At 45.5% G+C, this 27,682-nt stretch overlaps 1 protein-coding gene across 1 annotated transcript in view; it reads right to left on the bottom strand.

Moving 5' to 3' along the window:
* Nucleotides 1-24,101, bottom strand: part of DUSP10 (dual specificity phosphatase 10) — a 39,276-nt gene extending 15,175 nt beyond the window's left edge. The window contains exons 1-2 of the mRNA XM_004271010.4: nucleotides 23,950-24,101; nucleotides 20,911-21,764 (exon numbers count right to left, since the gene is read on the bottom strand). Coding sequence (XP_004271058.1) covers nucleotides 20,911-21,721 — 811 coding nt within the window. The 5' untranslated portion in view covers nucleotides 21,722-21,764; nucleotides 23,950-24,101. The remainder of the gene's footprint in view (nucleotides 1-20,910; nucleotides 21,765-23,949) is intronic.
* Nucleotides 24,102-27,682: the final 3,581 nt, after the last annotated feature.

Raw genomic sequence — 27,682 nt, 5'->3', positions numbered from 1 at the left:
GATTTTATTCTAAGTTCAGTGGGAAGCTCCTGAATGTTCAGAAGTTCATAATACATGATCAATATGAGTTTGAAAGGAAAAGAGAAAGTGAGAGCCAGAAAAACGTTAATCTAGCAGATGATGCAATTTACCTATAGTCCAAAAGCTGGGCAAAATCCATACCCTTTCTTTCTCAGAATACATGTTTTGTACCTGCTATGGATTGAATTGTGTCTCCCCCACCCAAATTCACATGCTGAAGCCCTAACCCCTAATGTGATGGCATTTGGAGATGGGGCCTTTGAGAGATAATTAGGTTTCAATGAGGTCATGAGGGTGGGGTCCTCTTAATAGGGGTTAGTGCCCTTATAAGAAGAGACACCAGAGAGCTTGCTCTCTCTCTCTCTGTCTCTCTCTCTGTGTCTGTCTGCCTGTCTCTCTCTTTCTCTCCCATTGAGGACACAGCAAGAAGGTACCCATCTGCAAGCCAGGAAGACCTCACCAGAACCTGACCATCCTAGCATCCTGATCTTGGACTTCCAGCCTCCAGAACTGTGAGAAAATAAATGTCTGTTGTTGAAGCTACCCAGTCTATGGCATTTGGTCACGGCAGCCCAAGCAGACTAACACAGTACTACTTTTAACTCCCAGTAGAGCTCACTTTTTAAAAAGATAAATTATAATTCTTACTTTTGAAGAACCACACCCAAAGCTGTGGACTGCCTGAGAACCTGGTCCCTGGGAGCCAACCCAAGTGGGTACCATATCTCAAAGTCAAGCCAGAAGTCGTCCAAGGTCAAGATGGGGATGCTGCCTAAGGGACAGAATGCTCATAAGAAGCAAGCCCATGGAATCTTCCAGAACCTTCATTCCACAAGTCAGCTGCAAGCAGAGGGGCCCACTTCTTCCTCCCAAAGACACATGCCTCCTCATTACTTATACTCTCCTTATGGATCAGCATTGACCTATACCCTTCCTACAGCATCTCTCTGGGTTGAAAAACAGTTTAGCTGGAGACCTTCTGTGTATTTGGGAGGCCACTCGATACCATGTTAGGGCTTCACCTCCTCTGTTCACGAAATAGCTCAATACTGGTTAATCCATCAAGACGGATTAAGGGAAGGGAAAAAAAATCCATGAGATCATACTGGAAGGTTAGAGAGGGAAGAATGTTAACAGGAGGAGAGAGCTATAAAACACAAAGCCATATTTTCCCCAAGAGCTCAAGCAGATAGTCCCCATTATTGTTTAATTCTCTGAAGAGAGGGAAGACATTCTTTGCTTTGCAGTGCAGGAGTTTAAGTAATGAAGCATTGCTAAACAAACAAACAGAAGAAAGCCCATTAAAGCTATTCATTAAACAAGCCCACTGTACAAAAGGAAAACTGTTGCTTAACAATCCACCTCCCCTGAGGACCAACATTTATCTTAGACCCCAAATTAAACACATTACAACTTCACAGCAAAAGTATGTTTCCCAATGGGATTTAAGTAGAGTCCAATTAAATAAATCTCTAGAAATATCAAGAACAAGCCTCAAGAGAGAGCATATTTCTACTGTGAAACATTCCCATTGGAAGTTACATTCGTAAAAGGTCATCTACAAATGTCTATGACAAGAGGAGGGGAAGCAAGGCAGGAAGCAAGGCAAGGTCACACAAGTGAAGTCCGGGTGGGTTCCATCCCTATGGCGTGTGGAAGTGCCTAGCCAAAAATGGTGTGTGCATCTCCACTCGCTGTGAATGAAGCCCCCATGTCCAAACAAACATCTTTTACGACCATGTGTTTTCATATGATCTGGAGGTCAAAGGGCTGTGGCGTAGGGAATTCAGGAAGTGGTAGGGGAAAGGATCAAGTGTCAACATCAAACTGTGAGCTGTTTTCCTGAACCAGTGTTTTCAGTTCACAAAAGGCATAGCAACAACTTCCTCAAGTCACTGAGCTGAATTCTATATTTGGCAAGAATACTAAGCAAGTCTGAGCATTAAGGATAAACTGCCAGAAAGAGCAGGCGTGAGCTCTCCCAGCTCAGGGGTTCACCCAGACAGCCATGCCCAATGGTCCAACCCCTGCATGAGGGCTGAGCTGGGAAAGGTCAGCCTGAAGCCAGGTTAGGCCTCTGTGTGCTAAGAGATACACCAGTTTGCATCAGGTCAAAAGCTAGTGTGTCCCCATGTAGTGGACCACCTTCTGGGATGAAGGAGAAGATAAAACAACCAGGAGGCCAGTACATCGCTGAGAAGGTGAGCTGGGATTATATACTGTCAAAATAGAATAGAATATATACTGTCAAAAAAATAGAATACCTGAAATGATGTCAACGTAGACTTAAGGCTAAGTGGAAGGCCAGCCAAGTAATGGTCGGTTCAACCTGGGACATGTGAAACGGAGTGGTGACCTGGTATGCACCCCACATCTGGCACCGTCAGACTTCCCAGCCACATCCCATTGAAGCCATGACTAATATTGCTCAGGCAGACAGAAGTCCTGACAGTAAGGACTTGGAACACAGCCCTTCTTTCCACGCTGAAGTTATACTGGGTGCTAGCGACCCCTCTTGCCACTTCTAGAAAATCAGAGGTTTGGTTCATCTAAGTTTCTCCCAATTCCAGCATTCTATAACTTCAGCACAGTGTGGATAAACTGGACATTGATGAACAATGGCAAGAATGAGAGCAGCCATCGTAGGATATGTGAGGCCGGGAGGGCCTGCCTCCCACCTCAGGGCCTTTGCACGTGCTGTTCCCTCTTCCTGGAACTCCCTTCCCCTAGGTCCCCAAGTAGGTGATTCAGACCTCAGATCAAACGGGATCGCCTTATAAAGGTCTTCCCTTTATCTACCCTCCCATAGATCTCTACCATTATACCATGACGTTTTAAAGTTTTGTGGTCTTCACTGATCACTTATCTGAAATCACTTGTTAATTTCTTCGCTTGTTTATTGCTATTATTAAAAGGCGGATCCCAAGAAAGCCGAGCTGTTGTCTGTGTTGGACGAAATACAGCACCACTGCCCTGTGGCTCAGGCGGCCTCCACACTTTTCCAGCAGTATAATCTCGGCAAAGTTCCTTGCCTTCTTGCACCCAAGGTTCCTCATTTGCAAAGTACGGCTAATGATAGTACCAACAGGCAACAATAAGAGTCATTGCAAGGATTGAATGAGCTAATACTGGTAGCTATTAATAGAAATTGTAAGGATTCACTACTGTTTAGACCTACAGCTGTACCTGATCTGTACAGTAGACCTCATTAAACGTTTCTAGATTAAATGAGCTTTGGAATGAGAAGAGAAAGGGCCCGTTCCTTGTAAAGCATGTATTATGTGTTGCTCAGCGTAATGCCAGGAATTTGGAAGATTAAAATTTTTTTAAATAATATATAGTTTCTGAAGATAAATCAAATGGGAGAAAGAAGGAGAGATGAAGCAACAATAGAGGAAAGTTAGCAAAAGGCCTGGCAGAAGACACATTTTAGGAATCCCTGAATATCCTGTGATAAACCATAATGGAAAAGAATATGAAAAGGAATGTATGTATATGTATAACGGAATCATGTTCCTGTACAGCAGAAATTAACACATTGTGAATCAACTATACTTGAATAAAATAAATTTAAAAAAAAATAGAATACCTGAAATGATGCCATCCCACTGTGACTTGTGTAGGACAGGTGCAGGGCCAGCCAGGTGAGTTTAGCGTGAGGACACAGAAATCCTGTCACTCCCAAGGCTGGGGAGGAGGGCTGGAAAGGCTCATGGAGAAGAGGCAGCCTGCAGGACTGACAAATAGCCGTGCCCGAGGATGGCTGGGGTCTAAGACAATTCATACCTGGTGGGCTTTTTTTTTTTTCCTGGTGGGCTTTTAACCTTTTCTCCCCTCTCCATGCCTCCTCCTTGGACATTCTATATAAGCGATGAATGGATGGAAAGAGCCATGAACAAGAAAAGGAGGCTTAGTAGGGAGGAATCAGTCTGCGAGATGTCAGGGAACAGTGGGAGGGACCCCCAGTCCATTTCCACACACATTTATTAAGCATTAAATGTGGGCTGGGGTGACAGTACTGAGAGTACAAAACGCAAGATCTGGTTGGGCTCCCTCCCAGCTAGCTGGCCGGCCCACTGAGACAAGGTGAGCGGTAACAGATAGATGATTCACACAGTGTGAATTCAACACCCCCAGGTCCATTTCTTCTGCCTCTTGTTGAAGGGACACAAGGCTGGTTCTAAAATCAGGACTTCTGGGGTCCTCCTATCCCTTCCTCTAACCCTGCACCTTCGGGCAAGTTACTTAACTTGGAGTCCATTTTAAAACACAATTGTATCTTAAGAACTTTTTCTTCAGACACAGGAGTTTCCCTCTTCTCTAAAAAAGATGGTTACAGCCCTTGCTCTCCCACAGGGGTAACATTATGGGTGTTCTTGAAAGACAGACAAGGGGCATCAGAGCCTCTTGTCCTCCGGAAGGTGAGATGCTCAGAGACACAGTGTCAGAAGAGAATGCCCAGTTTTCTGTCCCTCTTTGGTTGGTTCTGATAAACCCATTCTATCCTTCTTAGAAACTGGGACTTACCTCCCACAGTTACTGAGAGTGGCAGTTACCTAAGAGGTAACTGTCCCCAACCTTAAAGCCAAACAGTTCTGGAGAGTGAGAAATGGAATATTGCCTGCCATGTCAGTAAACAAAGGATGTCACAGTCATCAGTGATTGCAGCCCTCCAACATGAGCCGGTGAGCCCTGAGGGAACTCAGGATGTGAAAACACAGGATCCTGGCCCCAGAGAGCTGAGGTGCATATGAAAGGAATGATTTCAGTGAGCCCAGACTCTTGCACCTTCCCATACATAGAAAGGCGCTAAATTCCTTAACTTGGGATAGCTGGTTTTCCTTAACTAACAATAATCTTTTGACGTTTGGACTACCAGCCCTTTGTTGCAAAACTTCTACATAACCTGGCTCCCCGCCCCCACGACGTTGCCCACACATACTTCCTAGGAGCAGTTCTCTCAGGGTTACTTGAGATGTTGCCTCCCGGGCTCGAAGTCCTAAAAATTCCCACCGAATAAAACATAACTCTCAACTTTTAGGTTGTGAATAATTTTTTAGTGAACAAGAGCAAGCCTGGCACAATGGCAGTATGCAAAGTGCCCAGAGCTGTGGCCCAAGTAGGTAGAAATCAAGTCATCTTGGGCATTTCAAAAGACCTCTTTTCCAACTCTAGAACCCTTTTTGTTTCATTCCTGGTTTTCATTGGTAAAGGAATCTCCCTATGCCATAACTACACCGCTTAAGTTTGTCTCTTCTTAGAAATATGCCTTCCTGGGCAGCCCCAGGATGCCCTCGTAGGAGTCCACTTTCTAGGAGCTGGTGACCTAAGAGGGCCTGGCAGGAAAAGAGCCAGGCCGGAGCAGGAACAGAAGGGTAATGGCTACTGGACCACAGGGAAGACAGAGTGTCTATTTTAAGTGGGAAGGAGAAAACAAACCAAAAAAGAAAAACACATGGGGTGATGGTTTAAAAATCCAAACAAAAGCCCCCGAAGAAAAGACAACAGTTGATCTGGACACAGTGTTTAGCAGATGTAATAGGACACGTACGACAAAAGTGTGATTCTAGACATTGCAAACTACTTAAAAAAACAACCACTCCTTACCCGTCCTTTCACCCTACAACAGTTTCCTATAAGGAACTTAATCCCAACACCAATATTTAAGAATCTCTGGTACCAAAGTGTATGTAACATATGTATGTCACCACCTCTCATGTGGTGTCGTCTGGGAGATGAAGAAGCAGAGAGGACCCCAAGAGTTGCAGGCTGGAAGGTTCTGGGCGTGATGGTGTCAGAGGCTACCCTGTCTCCGGGCTAAGCCTAGTGGGCAAAAGCAGTTGCTGGAAGACTGAATCATTTTACAAGTCTAGAGCATAACTGGCCATTGTCACCCAGGATGTGGGGGTAGAGAAACAAGCTAGTTAAGCTACATACAGTACTTTGCTTTCCCAAACACCGTGCCCCTAAAACAAACATCTCGATGGAAGGCAGTCTATTCTTGCAAAACTGCAGTGCAACTCTGACCATAACAACACAGAGTCAGCACAGACTCCACAAGTTAAGGGCATGGTCCCCAGCAAGACTGTCCTCACTTCTGACGCCAGCCACAAGTCCAGGGGTTCCCAGGCGACCCGCACTTCTGACCAATTGGCTGAAAATTCTGGGATTCCCACACCCCCCTCAGGTTGGCTAGTTCACTAGAACGACTTGCAGAGCTCTCCTTGCTATTACGGTTTTATTATAAAGGATACAAATCGGGACCAGGCAAATGAAGAGACACACAGAGCAAGATCTGGGAGGGTCCTGAACCAGGAGCTTCTGTGTCCTACGGACTCATCACCCTTTCAGCTCACGGTCGTGTTCATTAATCAAAAAGCTGAACCCAGCCCTAGTGTTAAGTTTTTTGTTTGTTTGTTTGTTTTTAATTAATTGATTTATTTATTTATTTTTGGCTGCGTTGGGTCTGTTGCTAAGCGTGGGCTTTCTCTAGTTGTGGTGAGTGGGGGCTACTCTTCATTGCGGTGCGCGGGCTTCTCATTGCGGTGGCTTCTCTTGTTGTGGAACGCGGGCTCTAGGCGCATGGGCTTCAGTAGTTGCAGCACGTGGACTTCAGTAGTTGTGGCTCATGGCCCAAAATCAGTAGTTGTGGTGCATGGGCTTAGTTGGTCCACGGCATGTGGGATCTTCCTGGACCAGGCCTCGAACCTGTGTCCCCTGCATTGGCAGGCAGATTCTTAACCACTGTGCCACTAAGGAATTCCTGGTGTTGAGTTTTTATTGCAGCTTAATTACGTAGATATGATTGATTGAGCCACTGGTCACGTGACTGAACTCAATCTCCAGCCCCCCTTTCTTCCCAGGAGGAGCTCAGACTAATACAAAGCCCCCACCCTCTAATCACATTGTCGGTCTTTCTGATGACCTACCCCTGTTCTAAATCATCTCACAGTAGCATAAGCTCAGGTGTAACTAGAGGTTACCTCCCAGGAACCACCAAGGGCAAAAGCCAGACAAATTCTGCATCACACAACAGTTCTGTCCTGGGGGAGAACATCGGCTTTTCAGTGAGACTGGCCTGAGTTTGACTTTCTGCTGTGTGACTGGGAATTTACTTAACCTCTCTGAGCCTCAGTTTCCTCATCTAAAAAGTAGAGCTAATAATACTGTTATTAGTATACAGAGACCAGCACCGTTCAAGAGAAGTATGATGCCAGTTACGACGTAACAAATCTTTTTCTCATAGCTGCACTTTAAAAAGGAAATAGAAACTGGTAGAATTAACATTACTTTTATATTTTACTTAGCTCAACCTGTCTAAAATAGCATCATTCCAATATGTAATCAATAGTAAAACAATTATCAATGCAATATCTTACATTCTTCTTTGTACAAAGTCTTTGAAATCCAGTATGTATCTTACACATATAGCACACCTCAGTTTGGACTCATCTCATTTCAAGCCCCATGTTGACTCATGGCTACTATATTGGGTAGCGGCTGCAGATAGAGGTGACTACTGTTATCTTCATTAAATGAGTTAACGCTCAGTGCCCATTTTACAAATGTTCCCTAAAATGTGTGTGCGTGCACATGCGCACACACGTGTAGAGGCCGTGACCAAGGCCTAAACTCTAAGGTGCTCTAAGCTGTGTGCCAGGCAGCTCCCACAGAACAGCAAATAGCCATTCTCTTCTCCGGAAAAGAAACACTTCAACTTGGAGGAGAGAGGCTCTTGGATGAACTATCCACAGTGTGCTCTTTCATTCCCAAATTCCATCTCCCCAACGCACATTTTGATACTGGCAAAACCAAGTAACCACGGACAATAACTTTCAATGGGAAAAGAAGTCCTGAAAGCAGCCAGATGGGGGAGTCTCAAGGAACTCTGAATGGCTGGAGAGTGGGGAGGAAGAACTGTAGGGAGGAGCTTTGACTCATGAAGTCACCGAGTAGCCCCTCTGCTCCCCCTCAGGCCACCTCCCAGCATCACTGCCCAGACACCAGCAAGTGTACCTGCCAATCACCCGACTCTTCACTTCCTGGAAAATGCTCCACATTGTAAATCCAGAAGAATGTCATGAGCAGGAGATTGATTTCAAGGTAATTATTTAGGTAGCTTTGTAGCAGCTGATTCTCAGGACCCAAAACATCATCAAAGTGTCTTTTTTTTTTAAAAGGTGCAGATATTAATAGGCAAGCTCTGTCTCTTCGAATACTGGTGCCCCACCTTCAGCTTCTCCCAACCTTTATAACCAAGAGCTGCCCATCACCCTGCCATTCATCTAATTCAGTCAATTCTCAATGGAGTGAGGGTGAAGGTTCCAAGCCACCCTTAAGGTAGGAATGAAGAGATTCACCTAATAAGGCCAGACAAATGCATTTTTACATAATATGCAAGATTAATTATAATAAACTCAACCCAATTCACATACTTCATCAAGAAAGACAAGCTAATTATCTGTCAGAGAATTAGCCTCTATTTAAAGGGCATTTTACCTTAATTTGGCCAAAAGAACTAATGGGAATAGTCTCTCCATCCTGATGTATTCTTTTGACTGCTTAAGCACTCAGAAGACTTCAGCACTGCACTAAAACCTCAGGGTTTAAAAAAAGGGGGGAAAGGGGTAGGGGCACAAACACCTATTAACACCTCACAAAATCTAACTCTCTCTCTTGTTATTCACAAGGATGTCCCTTTCAAAGCATCTTATCAACAGCATCAAACCGGGAGTGACTCAGATTTATGAAACAAGGTGGCATTGGCCCTGCCAGATCGTTCAGTTCCACTGTAGCTTCTGGTTTTTAATAGTGCTGAATGGGGCCTCCACACTTCCTCACTCTGCCCACCCAGGCAGAAGCAGGAGATTTACAGCACATGCCTTAGGGCATGTGTGTTGCACACACAATCGGAATTTGTGCAAAGATCTGTGATGAAAGATAAAGACTTTCGTACAAACCAATAACTTTAGTAGGGAGCTGGAGCTTGTTTTCTGAAGAGAAAAGCAGGAATGAAAAAATGAAGGGGGATTGGGGTGGGGGGGAAATAAACCCAAGGTGGCTGGCCCCGAGCTTCCATTCTTCAGTGGAAAAGTAGAGAAGCTCCCAAACAAGGGATTCCCTCCAGAGGTTTCTCTTACAATATCAAAAGCTTGGAAACAATCTTAACTTCATGAATAGGCAAACGTGTTCAGTAAAATGTGATACATCCCATAAAATAAGACACGTTATAACATTCAGAGCGAACCTATGATGACTATACAGGAAGCAAAAGTACTTGCAATATAAAGTGAAAATGAATTTCAGTTTCTGTATGAAAAACTCTGCAAAATATGCACAAATATGGGTAAAGAATGCAGAGGATATGTAAAAGTGAAACTAAGCCAGTCAGGGAGATTAGTATGTCATGTAATTTTTCTTTCTAAAATTTTCTTAATAGTCCAACAATGGGTATATAATTGAGCCTTTGCTAACACTTAATTTTATAAGATTTCCTTACAGAGAAATAGTACTATTTTCCAGTATGGTGCTGATTCAGAAAAAAGTCCTTATGTAGTTATCTATCCACCCCACTAGAAACACTGGGTTTTTCCAAACCTTTAAACAAAAAATAATCTACCAAGCATCAAAGAGTTGTTTCTACTTAACATTGCACCAGTGGTGATGTCAGTTCATGTGACTGTATCTATTACTCATTTATTCCTTGGAGATAAATATATGGTGATGAATTTTTATTGCAGATATATGATATAATGATGGTACATTTGTAATATATGTTAGCTATTATGTGCCTGGCATTGTATACGAATTATCTAATTTAATCCTCAATCCCATGAGAAAATTGTCATTACCTTCTCTGTTTTACGGATAGGAAAACTGAGGCACACCAAACTTATTTCGCTCAACTTCATGCTATTAGTACGTGATGAAGTTAGGATTCAAACTCAGCAGTCTGGTTCTAGAATCTGTGCTGTTAATTTACTATATTCCCTCTGCTAGAAAAGATACACATTTCTAATAGGAAAGCTGAATACAAATGCAAATCGGCAGACCGATTCATTGAGAAGTCACTTAATCACCTCGTTACAAAGGGGAAGGGAAAGAAAACATGAAGCAACCTGGCCAAACACTTGGACCCACAAGATTTGCTTATTTAATAACAACTCAAATTCAAACCAAAGGATGATACTCCCACTGGGATTTAAAGGATAATTACTGTACAGAGAGTTAGGAAACATGGATTCTATGCCAGTTCTGCTACCAGCTACTTATGTGCTCTTGGGTAAGTAAGCAGTTTCTATATCTGTAACATGGGACGGTTGAAACAAATACTCAATAATCTGTCTGAATGAATACTACTTCAAGCACAGGGTCCCCAGGGGTCCATCCTGCTATCCTTCAAGGGTGTTAATCATGCTTTCTCTACGGTCTGTCCCTGCCACACTCCCAGATTCCCTGAGCTATATTTGGAGGCTTAGACTATAGAGAAGAAAAAGAAAGATAAGGAGAGGAAAGCAGAAGACGAAAGCAACAGTTAGTAAATAGTCTGATAACATTCTTTTTCACTTATCCCAGAGAATTCACTTTCCCAAAGGTAATGATAACCAAGTAGAAATTCTTTCTTCACACAGTTGAGGGGGAAAAGAAACCCCATAGTTAATATATTAACCACACTAATAGAACGGATAATGATTATAAAACATAAGCAATCAAATACCATTGGATCTCAGAGTCTTGGGATGTAGTCATACATACCCATCAAACATTCCTTCTTATTCACTAAATACAATTTCATACCTGTCTTCCTTCTCACTTATCTACTTCCCACTCTAGAAAGGAAGTACATGAATATGGACAAAAACAGAAAGCATCATTCTCATATCCACAGGCTACTAGGAGAAAGCATTCTAAAGTTCTCCACATTGAAAATACATGGAGCAGGAGCCTCAGAGCACTATGCCCAGTGGCTACCAGGTACCAGCTGAGTGACCTCGACAAGTGCCTGGACCTCTCTGAGTCTCAGTCACTCATATGTAGACGAATGTTATCATGAGACATAATGCTCTGAGCACAGAGTCCGCTAAGACAGCAAACATTTCATAAATGCTAGAAATAATTGTTGCGGGTTTCAAACATTTGTTTCATTGATTGGTTGCTCTAGTTAAAAGTCTCTGCCATGACCAAAATTTGAAGTTTCCAAAAGCCGTGATAGAATTCAAGGTGAGGTCATTGGAAAGCCAGCTCTTCGTTGAGGACACAGTCAGCCACTCTTAGCACTGGAGTTTTCAGTTGAGGAGATACAAGAAAATGGGCGGTGGGGGAAGTATCGTAACCAAGGACACTTCATAGATAAAGCACAAAGTGACCCTAAGGAATGAGATATACAGTGCACTTGTAAATAAACATGTGGCCAGCCTGGAAAGAACTTGGCCTTTGAGATCCTTAAAACTGGGTTTTAATACTTGTTCTGCAACTCACTGGTTAATAATCTGGGGGCAGAAATATTGAATCTCCTCCTCCGATTCCTCTTCTGTAAAACTGGGAATCTAAAACCTCTCTCAACAAGTTGTGCTGAGAGCTAAGTAAGACATGTATGTGACAGCCCAATGCCCAGCACATAGAAAGCAGTCAATCGCTTTTATATTTTTTCCCCAAACTATCTGGAAAATAATTTTCTAATTTTGAGGATGATAGGTTGGTCAGACCCAGAGTAGTTATATGTGATTAAATGGTGTTCCACGGTCAGAGTAAAATTTCACTTCATGAGAACCATCAGAGCGTTCTTATAAATCTTATCATAAAAATATGCTATTTAGTAAGACTAGAAATACAAGACCCAAGAAAATGTCCTCTATCCCTTCAAGGAAGCTCCCCTTAGAAGGCTGTCTCATCTTATTATTTTAAGAGGGACGCAGACATGCTGTAATAACTAATGACAGTAATTCACAGTCTTGAAAACTGGAACCTGGGACCTCAGTCCAAGAGCAGGAAGGTGCTGTCTCTGACTCTGAGAGGACCCTCTGCCCTCACACCGCTCTGCTCCCTCTATACCCCTGTTCCTACTTCCTCTCCCCCCAATCGGTTTTTCCTTTCCACTTGCCAGTAGCAACAGCTGGTGATATTTAGCCCAGTAGTAGTGGAACCCGGGGCCACGATGCAAAGAATGTGGGATTATTTCTCCCATAGAATAAGCATCAAGTAGTAAAGCACTGGACAGTAATGTTCTGCCACAGAGTGGTGACAGCCTCCTTACCCAGGGACACAAAATAAAATCACTTGAGCTCACATCATAACGGGAGAAGCTTACGCACCTCGAGGGGAGGACAGCCTGACGCTGCCCCCTGGATCAGGCAGCTTCGTCTATTTACTTGATTGAGAATTGGGCAACAGATGCCTGACGGGGGTCCACCGGGTGGGAAGACAAAGAAAACCAAACCCTCTGTCGAAGCACTCGGGAAGAGTTTGGCTTTGTTTTGCTTTCCATGAAATTCCAGTCTTAGGGGGGCAAAACACACGATGAGTAGACCGTCACCACAAATTAAACATTAAGGCGAGACAGATAATGTGATGAATCTGCAAACCTTTTCTTCCTGATAGTGATTATCCCTTTGCCAGAGGCAGAGCACGGGGTAATAACCTTTATCTTATATGAAAATACCAAGCTGCACAGCTCATTTCTTTATCCAAAAGCATAGGCTCAAGTTTCCTTTTCCTTTAAATTCCATAAAATATGGGTCTTGCTGGGGGGGGGGAGTGGTATATATATATATATATATATATATATATATATGTATATATATATATTCCCCCCCCCAACTTTTAAGTAATAATAGATGATACAGACAATAGGCTGAGAAAAAAAGGATGCTAAGACCTTCCTCTTAGCTTATGGATGAAAACATCTAGAGTCAGAGACTTCATAATTAGAAAGGACACTACATCAACATGAATGTAAAATGGATATTTTGAAATGTTCTACAATAAAATTCAGGCTGTGGTTCATCCTTATTCTTTTCTCTTCCCTCCCATTTTTCTGAATTAGTAAAGTTATATGATATTAATATAGAGTATATAGTACATGGATACACAGCCACAGAAAATTTGCCCAAGAGGAGCCCACATGGTTTAGGGGAAATAGCACAGGCTTCGAAATGACAGACACTTGTGTTTTCATTCCAGCCCTGTCCCTTAGAGTGGTTTTTAACTGTACTCGCAAACTCTTTTTTTTTCCTAAGCAAGCCAAAACCTTGTCTTTGAAATACCATTTACAGTGTTTGTTTGCTTAGCATGTCCTCTTTTCATAGAGAGCATGCAGGAAAAAATAAACACAGGTCTTGTCCCTATCAGCAACATGTCCCAAATTAGTGAGGTTCAGATTACAAAGTTCCACTCCAATGCACAGAGGAGGCCTGTCCACCCTGAGCTTCTTGAGGCAGAGAGAGAATGTATGCTTCCTTTTCCATTAAAAAAAATGACAAATAAAGAAAAAATTCTGTTCGGATCAAGACTTCGGAAAGAAAATCTGTTGGCCCACAATGATGTGCTTAGAAAAGGCCAGACTCTATCTTGAAAGGGAAAAAGAAAGGAGAAAAAAGCCAAAGGCCACACCAGCATGTACTTCCCAGGAGAACGATATTTCCTAAAGATAAACTGCTCCCTAAACAAGATTGTGTAGCAGTAGAGGATGAAGAATCCGAACAGGTACATGATCTTCAAGGTGGAAAGAGTTCGGAATACTAGCCCGGTCCATATATATGCTCTCATCCTAACATTTAGAGTATCAGAGTTATGATGGCAGGTGCCTCAGCCTGAAGACCAGTGCCTAGCACATAGAAGGCATTCAGTAATATTTGTTGAAAAAAATGAATGAATCTCCTGTACCCACAAGGCTGTACATCCGTGGAACCCAACAGACCCAAAAGTCCCTAGAAACCTGAAACACTTGGGTACAGGGGCGCATTTTGATAAATGTTTTCCAGCTCTTCCTGAAACCATTAAATTCCCTAGAAGATGGGATTGACATCATTAACATTTGTCTCATACGTCTGTGATCCAGGTAAATATCAGGACCATGAGTCTGCTGGTTTCAAAAGACTTAGGTCCTTATACTTCTGGACTGAAATCTCAAAATTCAAGAAAAAAGGTAGCGATACTCAAAATGATTGATTAAATATATTATATTACTTTATATGTGTATGCTATACAATAGATACTGTTATCATTAGATAATAATACACACACATAATCAACATATCAACCTGGCAAGACCTATTTTTTTGCACTAAGGCTCTGAAATTAATCATGCATGTGACCCTGGATGAGCAATAAACCTCTCTAGGCCCCAATTCTGTAACTGCATAATGAGAAGACCGGACGAGATGGATGGTTCCCAAAGTTTGCGGCAGGTTAGAACCACCCGGGGGTTTTTAAAAGTCTTGATGTTCCAGCTGGACCCCAGACCAGTTTAATGAGAATCTCTGGAAGTGGGAACTGAGCATCCCAGGTTTTAAATTGCCCCAGGTGATTCCAAGGAACAGCCTTCAGTGAAGACTCTTGGACTAGGTGACCTCTAAGGCCCCTTCCTATTCTAAAACCTGAGGTACTTGAGTTCAGAAGAGGTGACATGACCTCTCCTGGGATTAGAATTTCTGCCCCTTGTGTGTTGTGTACCTTTTTTTTTTTTTTTTTTTTTTTTTGCGGTACGCGGGCCTCTCACTGTTGCGGCCTCTCCCGTTGCGGGGCACAGGCTCCAGACACGCAGGCTCAGCGGCCATGGCTCACGGACCCAGCTGCCCCGCAACATGTGGGATCTTCCCGGACCGGGGCACGAACCCGTGTCCCCTGCATTGACAGGCGGACTCTCAACCACTGCGCCACCAGGGAAGCCCTCGTGTACCTTTATCTACCTACTAGAATTAAATTGCCTAGGGACGGGACTTCCCTAGTGGTCCAGTGGTTAAGACTTCACCTTCCGATGCAGGGGGTGCAGGTTCAATCCCTGGTTGGGGAGCTAGGGTCCCACATGCCTTGTGGCCAAAAAACCAAAATATGAAACAGAAGCAACACTGTGACAAATTCAATAAAGACTTTAAAAGTGGTCCACGTCAAAAAAAAATCTTTTAGAAAACAGTTGCCTAGGAGTACAAAGCAACATATTTCTATGCCCTCCCCAGCAATGCTGAGCCAGGGAGAGTCTGGCTGCTGCTAACACTGGAATGAAGGAAGCAGGGGCAGCTCCTGGGCAGAGGCGCACGCCAGCTCCTGAGAGCACAGGCACCACGAGGCTGCGTGGTAGAGAGCGTTTCTGCTCCTGTGATTTTGCCAAATCTCCCTTCCTCTACCCTGCTTTTTCTCATCTGAAAGCATTATCTACCACTGCTAGGAGGAGTTTCTTGAACTTGTCCTTGAGAAGCCAGATGGTTAACTTAACTGATCTGAATGGTTGAGGACAAGTGGTTCCTACTTAACATGCGCCCTAATGCTGTGCTCAGAACAAGGGCCCATTCCCCTCCCGCCCCCCCAGTCTTATGGAAGAGGTTCTGAAAGGCCATGGGCGGGGTAGGGGAGCAGAGCCCAGGGACCTGATTTACTGAGAGCGATCTACGTTCCAGACACTCTATTTACATTGTCTGAGTTCATCCTTGATGTTGGAATTATCCCTGTTGTACAATGAAGAGAAATGGGCTCAGAGGGGTAACCTGAGTTGCCTAAGGACACCTCTAGCTGGTCAGCAGAAAAGCCTCGATTGGAGCTCAGGTGTAAGTGAGCTAAACGCCACTCTGCTGAACACACAGTGAACAGGGAACAGCTTTTCGCTTTCAATTAGGAAGCAGAATAGTACATCCAAAAGCTTAGAGAGGGTGTAGGCAAATGAGAACCAATTCAGGGGAGGGTTCAAGACTCGCTTAAAGACATGAGAGGGTCTTTCAATGAATTTCCTCCTTTTCCCTCCACCTTCCATCTCATCACAACTCAAAGCTTCGAGAACTTTTCAAGATGAAGCACACTGCCCCTCCTTCCACCTCCCCTTTTATAGTCAGACTACAATCCTTATTCCAAAAATAAATCAGCCTGATGAGAGGCCAGAAAAAGCAAAGCTTAATTGTTTTATACTTTCATTATTTAGTTATGGGACATTCGTTGGACAGATTTATCATCACGTTTTTACAAACTCCCCTACAAATAAATAATTCTAGGATATGCCTAAATTACTCTGGCCTCCTGACCCAACACGTCTTTGTAATTACTTGGCACTCCAACTGTATGCTACTTAAATTAGGTAACAGTCACCAAGTTATTTTTAAGCCCTAGCAACACACACACACACACACACACACACACACACACACACACACTCACTGCTATACCTAGCTTGTTATCTGCACTCCTTTGGAAGAGGAGCTAAAATTGCACTTTTACTGATACCATCATTTCTGTTCGACCAACAGTAATAATATTAAGCTACATGTACTGAGTGTTCACCCTGTATGAGGAACTGTTCTAGACACTTTGTACCCATTAATTCATTTAATATCTAAACTACCACCATGAGACAGCTACTGTTATATCCTTTTGGTAAATGAGGAAAGCAAGGAAGTAAGCGAAGTAGCCATCAGTAAAGGGCACAGAGCTAGTAAGGGGCGAGCCAAGACTAGAGCCCAGACAGGCTGGATCCCCAGTCCTGCCTGGATCTCTCCACCATTTGCTATAAGGCTAATATTCAGCATGTTTGGATATTCAACAGAAGCTCAGAATAACACATTTGTGGGTATATATTATGCCCTTATTTCACCTGCTTAAGAAAAAGAAAAAATCCTCCTAACATCCCTGACAGGCAAGAGGAAGACTTTTGTTCCCCCTCACAAAACAAAGCAGGAAAGAGAAAGAATATTTCCCCGGGGTCTCTGATTTCTGCACATAGACCTTCACTTTGTCATCAGACTCAGCACTGCCTACAAGTGTTTACTTAGAGCCCTTTTTGACTATGGGAAAATGCGCCACCTATGTCGCTCATCTCAGGAGTTGCGAAGGAAAGTTTTCTAGCGTAAGAAGCTAATTCTCTCTGTCATGGAATCTTCCCTATGCATCAGCCTCCTGAATTGATGCTCACTCTTCCCCCTCCCTCTCCCCAATAAATGTCTCTGATACAGACAGAGGCAGGCCTGTTGGAGGATGAAGCAATCAGTCACTCTTTGTTTTGTGACAGCACAGAGCAAGTACAGGCACGGGCCCTGACAGACCCTCGTGTTAGGGGAGCACTATAGACCCCCAAGGAGGTGCCTGGAAACCTCCCACTCTGAGGCGGGGGGGATGCTTCTCCGTAGACCTGATAGCCAGTTAGTCAGAGTGGAATTTCAAGCTCGAAAATCTCTCAACAATGGGCACATGACACCAGTGTTTAGGAGTGAAAATGTTGTCCATACTATACTATACAATATTCCCAGCCTTCTTAATTTGAAAATATTAAGTTTAAACATGAAACATATTGAAATACATTCAAATATTGTCTATACTCTAAAATCTTTCAACAACCAAGAAAAGAAGAGACAGCAAATAGGGAAAGTGTTAACAATTGTTTAATCTGGGTACTAGGTAGATGGGTGCCCATGATACTCTTTTCTATGTTTCTCTGTATTTGAAATATTTCATAATAAAAATGTTAAAGGCATAGACTGTCTTTAAAGAGGAGGTGATAGTAGACTAACCTTTCCTACATAGGTAAGTGACAAATTATTTCCCTGAACACAGCCTTGCTAAAAAGAAAGGGAGTCTTATAAACATCATGGCAAAGATGGTAGCTCTCATTCTGAAAAACCCAGAACTGTCTAGCCTCCTTATTGAGTTGGGTGAGAAATCACATTAAACCTCAACTTTGTGTAAAACAGCTTGTAATTCTTTCAAAGACTTTGCAGGTCTCTAAATATACATTCATTTGGATCATTTTTTGCCAGGTTGAATAGAAGCACAGGTCTGATGCCATTTATTCTTCGGAAGATGAGAATAAAACACAGATTCAGACACAGGTCACAACAGGGACGGGACTGTAAATTAGAAGAGTAACTTAATCCCAGGGGCTTCTGCGCCTCTGATCAGTTTCTTCCCAACCTGACACAGCATTACTAAAATGGTATCTGAGCAGCCGCTCTACTTGACAGGCAGCACCAAAAATGGAGAACATGGCATTGAAAGAGGGGGACATAAAACTTGGACAGGGAGGGTAGCAACCGGTGTTTACAAACATAAACCAGAGAATCAGATGGGTCAGCCATAAATTACCCGAGATTATACTGAAATCTCTGAAAATAAGCTAATGAAGCCTTAGAAGTTTCGACCTTAGATTCTAACTACCCCCACCCCAGATCTACCCTACAAAAGTCACTCATTCCAAAATGGTACCACCACCACTCTCGCTAAAATAAAATCTTACATCACTAATGGAGGGGGTTACTAAAATAAACCTCAGCAGAGAAGCCAGACCAGAATGGTCTGCTTGACCCACTCAAGAACCTAGGAGAAGTTGCTGGCTATGCCTTCTGAGAGATGCCCACCCCACTTTTCACCTCAGTGGTGCTATGGTATTAACGTTTGGTTTACCCAGATGAAAGGGTAGCGAGGGGCATTCGAATACCAATCTCTTTCCCTTCCTCCCCATTGTGGTCCCAATTTTAGGCCATTCCCCCAAAAGAGACCAAAGTAATAATGACAAAAATAATAAAGTAGATTACTGATCCTTTTGCTCCTGAACTACATATATTCAACCAAATTCCCAGATATTTGAAGAAAGAGCCCCCCAAACCACAAATAATCCAACCTCTACCACCAGCGCGTCTTCCAGGTCGACCGCCGCTGTGTCTCACCAACCCGAAAATGATGAGCCCTCACAGCGGCCTCCCAGGCACCCAGTGGTGAGGTCAGCAGCATGTCCGGCCCCGCCCCACTGAGGCAATCTTCCTCACTGACACTGAGGAACAAGCGCAGGCTGCCCGGGCTCTCAGCTGCATCCACCGGAAAGGGGGAAAGGAACCCCACTTTGATCAGTAACACCTAGGAGATTCATTGCCCAGCGATTGACAAGCCACACTCATACACAACAACGCCCACTGCAAAGTAGAGGGTAGAATCTCCACCTCTTCCTAATCACCCTATGTTCATGTCCAGGGTCATCCTCATGTGGATTATGTGATGCCTGTCCTCAGATCATACAGACACAAAAGGTCTGCTTTCCCTCAATGACATCTACTCTACATGAGCAACAGACCACCCTCAAGATCATTGCATTGGTTCTCCCCTTCTTGGCTCCCCAAGACAAACTATTACAAATGGGAAGTTTGGAGACTGTATTTTCTCATCCAAAAAAGATGAGAGAAGCCAAGATCATGGGGACAGAATGCTAGCTGGGTAAACCTACTGGGAATCACTCAAAGTCAGCCAAACAAGAATACAAAACAATAAAATACAGGGGTACACAGAGGAAATCTGAGCATATCTGTAACCCCAAGAAAACCCATCAGCAACAAAAAAAAATACCTGGGAGCTGCTGGGAACTCTCTGGATGCAACTTCCATGATGTTCTCCTTCTCCTGAGGGCCCACCAGCCCAAGGAAAGCCATACTTTTGTGCTAGCTGAGCCCAACAAGAGCAGGTTTGAGGGCAGTAAGGGTGGGCAGAGGGGATGATGTCAAAGACATTCAGAACTGTATTTCTAAGAACACTGCTTAACAAAAGGCAGAATGCACCATTGGGAAGACAAGAAGAAGAATGGCAGAGCTGGCCCACAAAGGTAAAACTCCTAACTTGCTCAGCCCAATGGCCTGTTGCAATTTAAATATGCAAGGTGTTCAAAGGAACCCAGCAATGTCTTTGGTCTACACACCGCACTAGACTGGCTGGTGATGTGGCCCAGACTGTATGCCTTGACTCAACACACTTGGGAAGAGAAGAAATAAGATGCCTATCTCTCACTACCACCACTACCCCCTGACAGAAGACACCGAAGATGAAGTGTGGTGTGCAGTGCCCCAAAGAATGGCATCCGAGGGCAAAGAGGCACACCTGGGCTGGATACAAGACGCGGGCTCCACTACTAGGTTAGGCAATGCTGTGTGGAAGGAGCCCAGAGACCAGGGAGCAATAAATTCCTGCTGCCAGGGCTCAGCGACACTGACCTGCCAGTTATTCTGTGCTCAGTGGGGCAAGTGACCCACCACCCCATCTTAGGAAGAGCCATGATGCCAACGGTTGTCAGGTGATGCCAGAAGGAACTTGGGGGGGCGGGCTGGGGAGTATTTCATAAAAATGACTCTGTCCCTTGAAGCTTTGGCAGAGGAACGGATGTTTGGGGTGAACTTATACTTTGTGAGGGACCTTAGAATACAGCTCTCTGCCCTTCCTGAAGGTCACTTTCAGAGAGGTGAGAAAGAGGAAGAATTTCCCACCAAAAACTGGTACCTGGAGGTTTCCCTGTAGGTCACCCCAGTTGCGGTTTCCTCTGTTCCATCAACTTTGATTAAGTCTGAGAGACAAGAACTTTCCAGCTAGTTTGACTGGACTAGAACTACCAGACCAGGCATGACTGGAGATGCCATCTGGTGTCATAAAGCCCCTTTATAGAAAGATGAGAAAACGGTCTCCAAGAGGGGAAATGACTTGCACAATGCAAATGAGAAGGTGAATGAAGACTAGAGCCCAAATCTTCTGGCTATCAGTTCAAGGCTGCTGGGTTTCTCTCCCAACCCCCAAATAATTGAGAGGGCACGGAAGGGAAGACAAGAAGAAGAAAGGCAATTCTGTTTTTTTTTTTTGCAGGAGGATGCTGTTACTTCTAAGAGAAAACCCAGAGTGACCCCAGGCTTACCAGGACTGTGCTCGGGGAGGGGGTGGGGGCATTACCTTTCAACACCAGAGGTTCTTTGCCTTCTCTCTTCAGGGACTCGAGAACTACGTGCAGTGGCTGGGAGGGCATCACTCGGCTCGGCTCATTGGTATTCTCATCATAAACTATAATTTCTTTGGAAAAGATCCTCTTGAAAGAGTCTTTGCCTTCCCTACAGGAAATCAAGTCTAAGACAGTGATCTTGCCCTGCTGTAGTCTCCGCCGGCTGATCTTATCGGCACAGTTAATGTGGACAGCTCCTTGGATGTGACTCTTGTTGTACTCCATGAAGGGCCGGCAGTCAATGATGACGGGGCCCTGGCTCGGCAGGTGACTCTTGCTGCATTTGGTCATCTTCTTTGCCAAGTCATTGGGGTAGATTATTTTGATGCTGGCTAGCTGCTTGGGGGTCCCTGACACAGGGCTGCCCACCCCACCTGATGGACTTAGAGAGCCTGCGTTCTCACTGTTGTTGACCATCTGGTTGGCCGGGCAGGTGGTAGAGCTTCCAATGGTGGTGGTGGTGGTGCCGGCGGCAACGGCTTGGGTTGGGGCCTGATTGTCCTTGTCGTAGGTTGCCACAGTGCAGCAGCTGGCACTGCTGCATCCACAATTCAGGGAGCGGGCAGAGCCGCTGGATGAGGGCATATACGTCAGATTCACAGCCTTTAGGGACACAACGGTGGTGGCGATGACAGGAGGGTGGCTGGTACTGCCAGGGGTGGCAGAGCCAAGGTAGCTAGAGTCTAAACAAAGGTTGAGATCCTGAGGTCGTACAGGCCTAGACAGTGCCACCACTACCCTGTCGTCTAAAGGAGACGGAGGCATGAGGAGGCTGAAAACTGGCAATTCAAGAAGAACTCAAGACAGTCTGTAAAGAAGGGGAGGGGGGAAAGAAAGAATAAAGTCATGTGACACAAAAGGCAGTCGAATCCAATCCCTAGGAAGGGGCTTTGCATCCCTCTGAGCGAAGTTGTCCTAAATGCCCTTTACCCTGTCACTCTCAAAGCCTGAAGCTCATTGCTATGGATTCAAAGAAGATGCAAACCTGAGGACCCCCCAGTTCTTGCTAAGTCTAAGGTTGGATGTAAAGTCTATGCAAATGTTGATGAACAACCTTCCACCGACCCACACCAAAGTTCAGCCTGAGAAAAGGTAAAAGCACAAAGAATTAGAAAAGCTGAAGACAGAAGGGAAGGCTCTTAAGAGGCATCTCTTCTGGGCCTCATCTCCTGGGCAGAAGTTAATGCAACCGTCTGAGAAAGACCCATGCGTCCACCCGTGCATACTTTCCATGTAATTCCTTCACCCACTTTAAAGGTAAAGGAATGACCAAGAGTGCTGGCATGGCTCACGGGAATATACGGCAGCTAAATATACATCAGGGGCAGATGTCAACTTTCTGCACATCAAAATGAAAGCATCCCCCTAAGTGAATCTCTTTAACTGCCAGCTATTCTTACTTTCCATTCTACTGAGTCCTTTGAAAAGCACAACAAAGTCATATTAAAACCTCCCATGTTTCCAATTAGCCTCTTATAAATTAATCTGCATTTCCTCTTTCATTACAAACTAGTCTCCTAGAATGAAGCCTCAAGCCAAGGAGCCAGGTCTGGAAACCCCAACTCTGGCAGATCCATCCCTTGGATTGCTCCCTTGCTGCCTTTAAGGAAAGGACCACTTCAACTCTCCTCCCTCCTTCTTTCCCCACAGGCACATCCTAGAGATCTTCTCAATGGGAGGCAGCCGTTATGCATAATCTTTCAATCCCACACAGATATCCCCCCTCTTCAAGAGGATGGATTCATTAAGAAGACTTCCCAATGAGCCCGTCCTTGTGGGAAGTAAAGAGTTGCTCAGGGGTCTATCTCCTGTCTCATGAGAGGGCGCGTGCAAAGGGACAGTTCCTTCCTCCCTGTAGGCACAGGGGCACTCCACACCCGGGCCCTGATGGCTCCTCTCCTATTAGACATACACACAGAAAAGAACCCAAACCCCATGCAAGAGTAGCTCATCTAAACGAACTTTAAGAGATGTCTGGAAAAATGTCATCGAACATCCCTCTACACAGGACTGTCACCACTCTCTGACACAGAGCCAAAATGTCACAGGCAGAATCCACACATTCACACACACAGGGGCACGCACGTATCACATCCACAGATCGCCACCGACTCAGCTTTCTCTCACCACCTTTGGATGGGCAAGAAGGACCCAACCCCTTTTCTCCCCCCTTCCTCTTTTCTTCCCTCCCTTCTTTCCTCCCTTGCCCTCCCGCCCTCCCTCCCTCCCTCCTTCCCTCCCTCCCTCCTTCCCTCCCTCCCTTGCGTAGTATTTTTTGAAGAGCAAGTACTATTCCAGAAGCTATAACTGTTTCCCAGCTGGACCAAGCAGTGAAAGTCTTTGCTATTGTGTTACCTGGTAGGGTACCTCCCAGGATCAACAGTCCACTTCCCTTGAAAGGGGCATGAGCGTGTTCACGGAGACACAAGCTGGGACTCCCACCTCCACACGGAGTGCGCGGCGCACACACACTCTCTCTCACACACACGCGCGGAGTGTATAAAGAGATCTGCATCCCTGCAGCAGAGGGTCGGGCGTAAATATATATTGCCCGTGAAACCATCCAGACTAGCCTAGGAAACCTCCCAGAGAAATACTGAGCTATCCCCTCTCCCTCGCTAGTCGTCCTTCCACCTCTAGTCAGGGGCTGGAAAGAAAATGAAGTGGTCAGAGAATGCTCCTTCCCCACTCCTGGGGCACTTAACATCCCCCTTCGCAACACAGCGCACTAACAAGTCCCTGGCATTTAAAACTGCCGCAAAGCGTCCCAACAAACCTCATTTTTTCCTCGCCCCCAATCCAAGTAGACTGCAGAGAGAGTAAACGCACAGGGCAGCGTGAGGCAACAGCCGGAACCCTTTAACCTCACCTGCTGTGGCTCTTCCGTGACCATCGCAACACACACACACACACACACACACACACACACATACACATTCACACCGCCTTACACTCCCGGGCTCTCGGGAGTAGTCACGGTGACTTCCACTTACTTCATAAATAAGTGTAACCCTCCACTATCTGGCGCTCCGCTTCGGCTGTGGATTCGCACATTCAGCCCTCATTCACTTGGCTTCATTGATCTCCAGCAGCAACATAGTTACTTTCTCTTTTGCTACACTGTAAATGTAAGGTTCTGAGGGGGCGGGCCGGCTGCCGACCGACGGCGCGTTGGACCAATAGAAATCCAGAGAAAGCTAACCGCTACTTCGCAGCAGCCCGCGGCCAATGGGTGGCTGGAGAGGGCGGAGCCAGGGCGTGGCCTTGCCTCCTTAAGGAGGGTTTATCCGACGCCGCTTCGGGTCCACAGTGTTATAACACGGGCGGTGATGTCATTGGCCACCAATCAAAAACTTAAAAGGGCCAACTGGGGCCCGCGCGGAGCAGCTGCTCTCTATTTACATGTAAACCGAACCGGCAGGATGCAGTTAACCCTTTCCGGAGCTGGATTGTCAGTGGGCTGGACTCGCCGCTCCAGCTAAAACTGGCTCTGCCCACTTGGCGGGATCCCCCTAAGTCCCCTCACCCCCGGACAGACCACGCTATTTCTTTTCCCTTCTTACTCTGGACGGATGATCAAACGTGTTGGAGTAACTTTCTACAGGCAAGTGGCAACGAGAATGATCACTCTCCCCAGCGGGAAGAACAGGTTCTCCGAGTCGCTCGACGTGACTTGATAAACCCAAGATTCACAGACGTCGCCGAGCCACCCGCGCGGGGGGATGCATGTGAGCATGCCGCCAGGGGCGTCGCTTCTTCTCCAGTCCGCGGCTTGGGGCCACGCGCTGGGGACCTGGGCTCTGGGGCGTCTGGCGAGCCGGCCGTCTGCCCACGGGCAGTGAGGCCCTCCAGCCTCGCCGCAGCCCGAGTCCTCCGGGCCACCCCCTCGGCCCCGCGCCGCCAGGAAGCGTCGGCTGCCCGCCCGCAGATGTCGCTGCCCCTCCGGCTGCCCTACTGCTACCCAGCGCGGAGGTGGCGCGGCGCCCTCTGGCTCTCCTATATCTGCGCCCCTGTCACGCCCCCGCTTTCCCCGCCTGCCTACCGGGGCTCCACCCGTAGCACGAAGGCAGCGCTGCGGAGGGCTGCTTGGAGGCGGCGGCCTGGACCCGGGCCAGAAGCTACAGGGGGCGCGCCCCGAGGGGCGGCACAGGCGCCACCCCCTAGGCCGGGCGTCCCGGGGCCTGGAGTGCGTCTGCCTCGCCACCCAGGCCTGGCCCTCTGCCCGCCCGCGGCCCCTCTCCCACCCCGCCCGCAGGGTCCTCGCGCCCCGCTCCTCAGAGCCGCGCGCGACCGACCCGCAGCCCGCCTTCCCCGCGCGCCTCGGCAGTTACCGGCCACCGCGTAGGGCCCCAGCGAGCCGAGGACCGCCTGCCCGGAGCTTCTGGAACAGCAGCGGCTGGCGGAAAGGAGCCGGAGCTGAGTAAATAACCGACTGAGTGTGGCCGGCGGAGCGTCGTGAAGGCGGCGCTCCCCTCTTGGTTCTCGCGACTTTCGCCGGAGTGGTCGCCGGCTGAGGCGCGCGGCAGAAGAGGGGATTGGATTGGGGGGAGAGGGGGTGGGAGGATGGCGAGCCTGCCTGTGCATCATCAGGAAAATACCAGGGAAACTGCGGGAAAGTCTTGAGGTACGAAAAGAAGTGGAGATGAGGAGATGAACTGCAGAGAGTTTGCATCAAGGAACCCTAAAGAAATAGAGCTTTTTTCCTTTTCCCCCCTCTCCTGTCTCAGAGAGCGCTAGAGAATATTTGACTATGATTTCTTCTTACCAGATTGAAGGTGTTTGGAGACATACTTCAGGATCCAAGCCTAATAAGCAAGCTAAGTGGCAGCGACATATTCATGTCATTGGCTTTAAGTGCAGATCTGAAATCTGACAATGCCAAACCTTGGCCGGCTGACCAGCTATGCTCAATGAGCTGAGACATCCCTTTGGGTACCTCTGGGGATATATATATTCTCATATTCCCATATATGCATAGACACACAGTCCGGGTTTCACGACAGTGTTTCAGACTGAAGTAAATGCATGCAGTCATCTTAAACAGGAAAGCATTTTTGTTGCCCCACGCCCCACAACTCATACACCAACACACATAGACTGTACCCCTTAATGATAACTAATGAGTGGTTAGGGTACACCATTTGATCCTTACACCTTTGGGGATCAGCAGGTCCTGGCCAAGAAAGGTGGGTTCTGGATAATTTCCACAGAAATCAGAAAAGAACTTCCCAGAGGCTCTAACCCTAGATCTATTTGGAACTTTAATAGCTTGCCTTTTCCTATCCATAGATAAGTATTGAAAAAAATATTCACTAACTCAAGGTTGGAGAGTTCTGGTTATAAGTCCTGATTCTGACTCACTTCTCTTGTGTCTGTTCATCCAGAGTCACTGTATTCATTTATCTGTAAAATAGCAAGACCCCAGCTTAGAAGAAAAAGGAAAAAGTTCTGGTGCATGCACTCAGGGGGGAAAAAAAGGATCGTCTGCAGGTAAAGGGCCTTCAGTAAAAAAAAAAGAAAAAAGCATTGTGTTTGCTTTAGCAAATAGGGTCCCTCTATTTCAAAGTACTTATGATCTGTAAGTTATGAATTCAATGCTAATATCTCAATATCTATCAGTATCTAAGTCCAAACAAAGTAGGAATTTATACAATTGCAGAATAGTTCTTAAAAGTCTTTCTACAAGGCCCAGAAGGGGAAAGCAACTTTAAAAAGAAATGTAATTCATTGAATGAGATGATTATTTTATTAGAGTTTCAAACTGGTGGATTATTATAATTTAGTTGGCTAAGAATCTAAGCCATCCAGGATGAAAAATTGGGAAAGATGGCAAAATTCCTCATCATTTATCAAGCCTGAAACATGGAATAAACATGTCGTTAACATATACAAAGATGTAATTATTTTTTAAGTTAAGCATCTCTAAGTGTATAGTTCATACTCAAATTGCAGTGGTAGAAAAAAAAACAGATTACAGCTGGATTTTTTTTAGTCACTACTCTTCTAAGCTTCTTTTCTACAAAAAGAGATGATTTTGTTCCATGTTTTGAGTCATAAATGTGGAAATAGTATCTGAAGTACTACCCTTAGATTTAAATTTGTAATGCCAACCAGCCAATGGCTATGAACCTGATCTGTGTACAAATAACTGGCAAAGCCTTAGTGTTCAGTTTTAGTCCCAAAGAAACAGTGAAGCATCTTCTCTGCATTTGAGTGTTCTAACATGATTGTACTGAGCCATTTGTTCCTACAAACAAACATCTTGAGAAAAATATTTATTGTTATTTTCAGGGCAAAACACCATGTGTTAAAGCAAAAAGATGAAGCTAACTTAAGCCAGCATATAAGACATAATATGGATAATGTCGAACAAATGTATTAATTAAATGCCTGCCTTTATGTTCACGCAAATGGTTAAGTATGTGGGAACTAATGGCAGCAGGTCGGGACTGGGTGAGAGCCAAGTTTTCAAAATAATACTCAAGGTCAAAGTGGATTCCTGGAGGTACAAGAATTAAGGCAGAGAAAGACTTAGAGAAAATTTAGCAAGAAGAAATTGCAGCATAAAGGTGATATTAAATCAGCAAGAAGTGGGGAATGAGCTGAGGGATAGAAAAGTGAGGGGGCAAGCAGTTGAGGTCACTGAGACCAGCCTGTTGAAATATCCTATGACATTTCTAGGCCTAGAGGAAGGTTGAGGAGAAGGATCCCCTGCAAGAGGAGACC

This window comes from Orcinus orca, chromosome 1, assembly GCF_937001465.1.
Source record: "Orcinus orca chromosome 1, mOrcOrc1.1, whole genome shotgun sequence".
In the NCBI taxonomy this organism is placed as follows: Eukaryota; Metazoa; Chordata; class Mammalia; order Artiodactyla; family Delphinidae; genus Orcinus; species Orcinus orca.
This window is presented reverse-complemented; position numbering and strand designations above follow the sequence as displayed.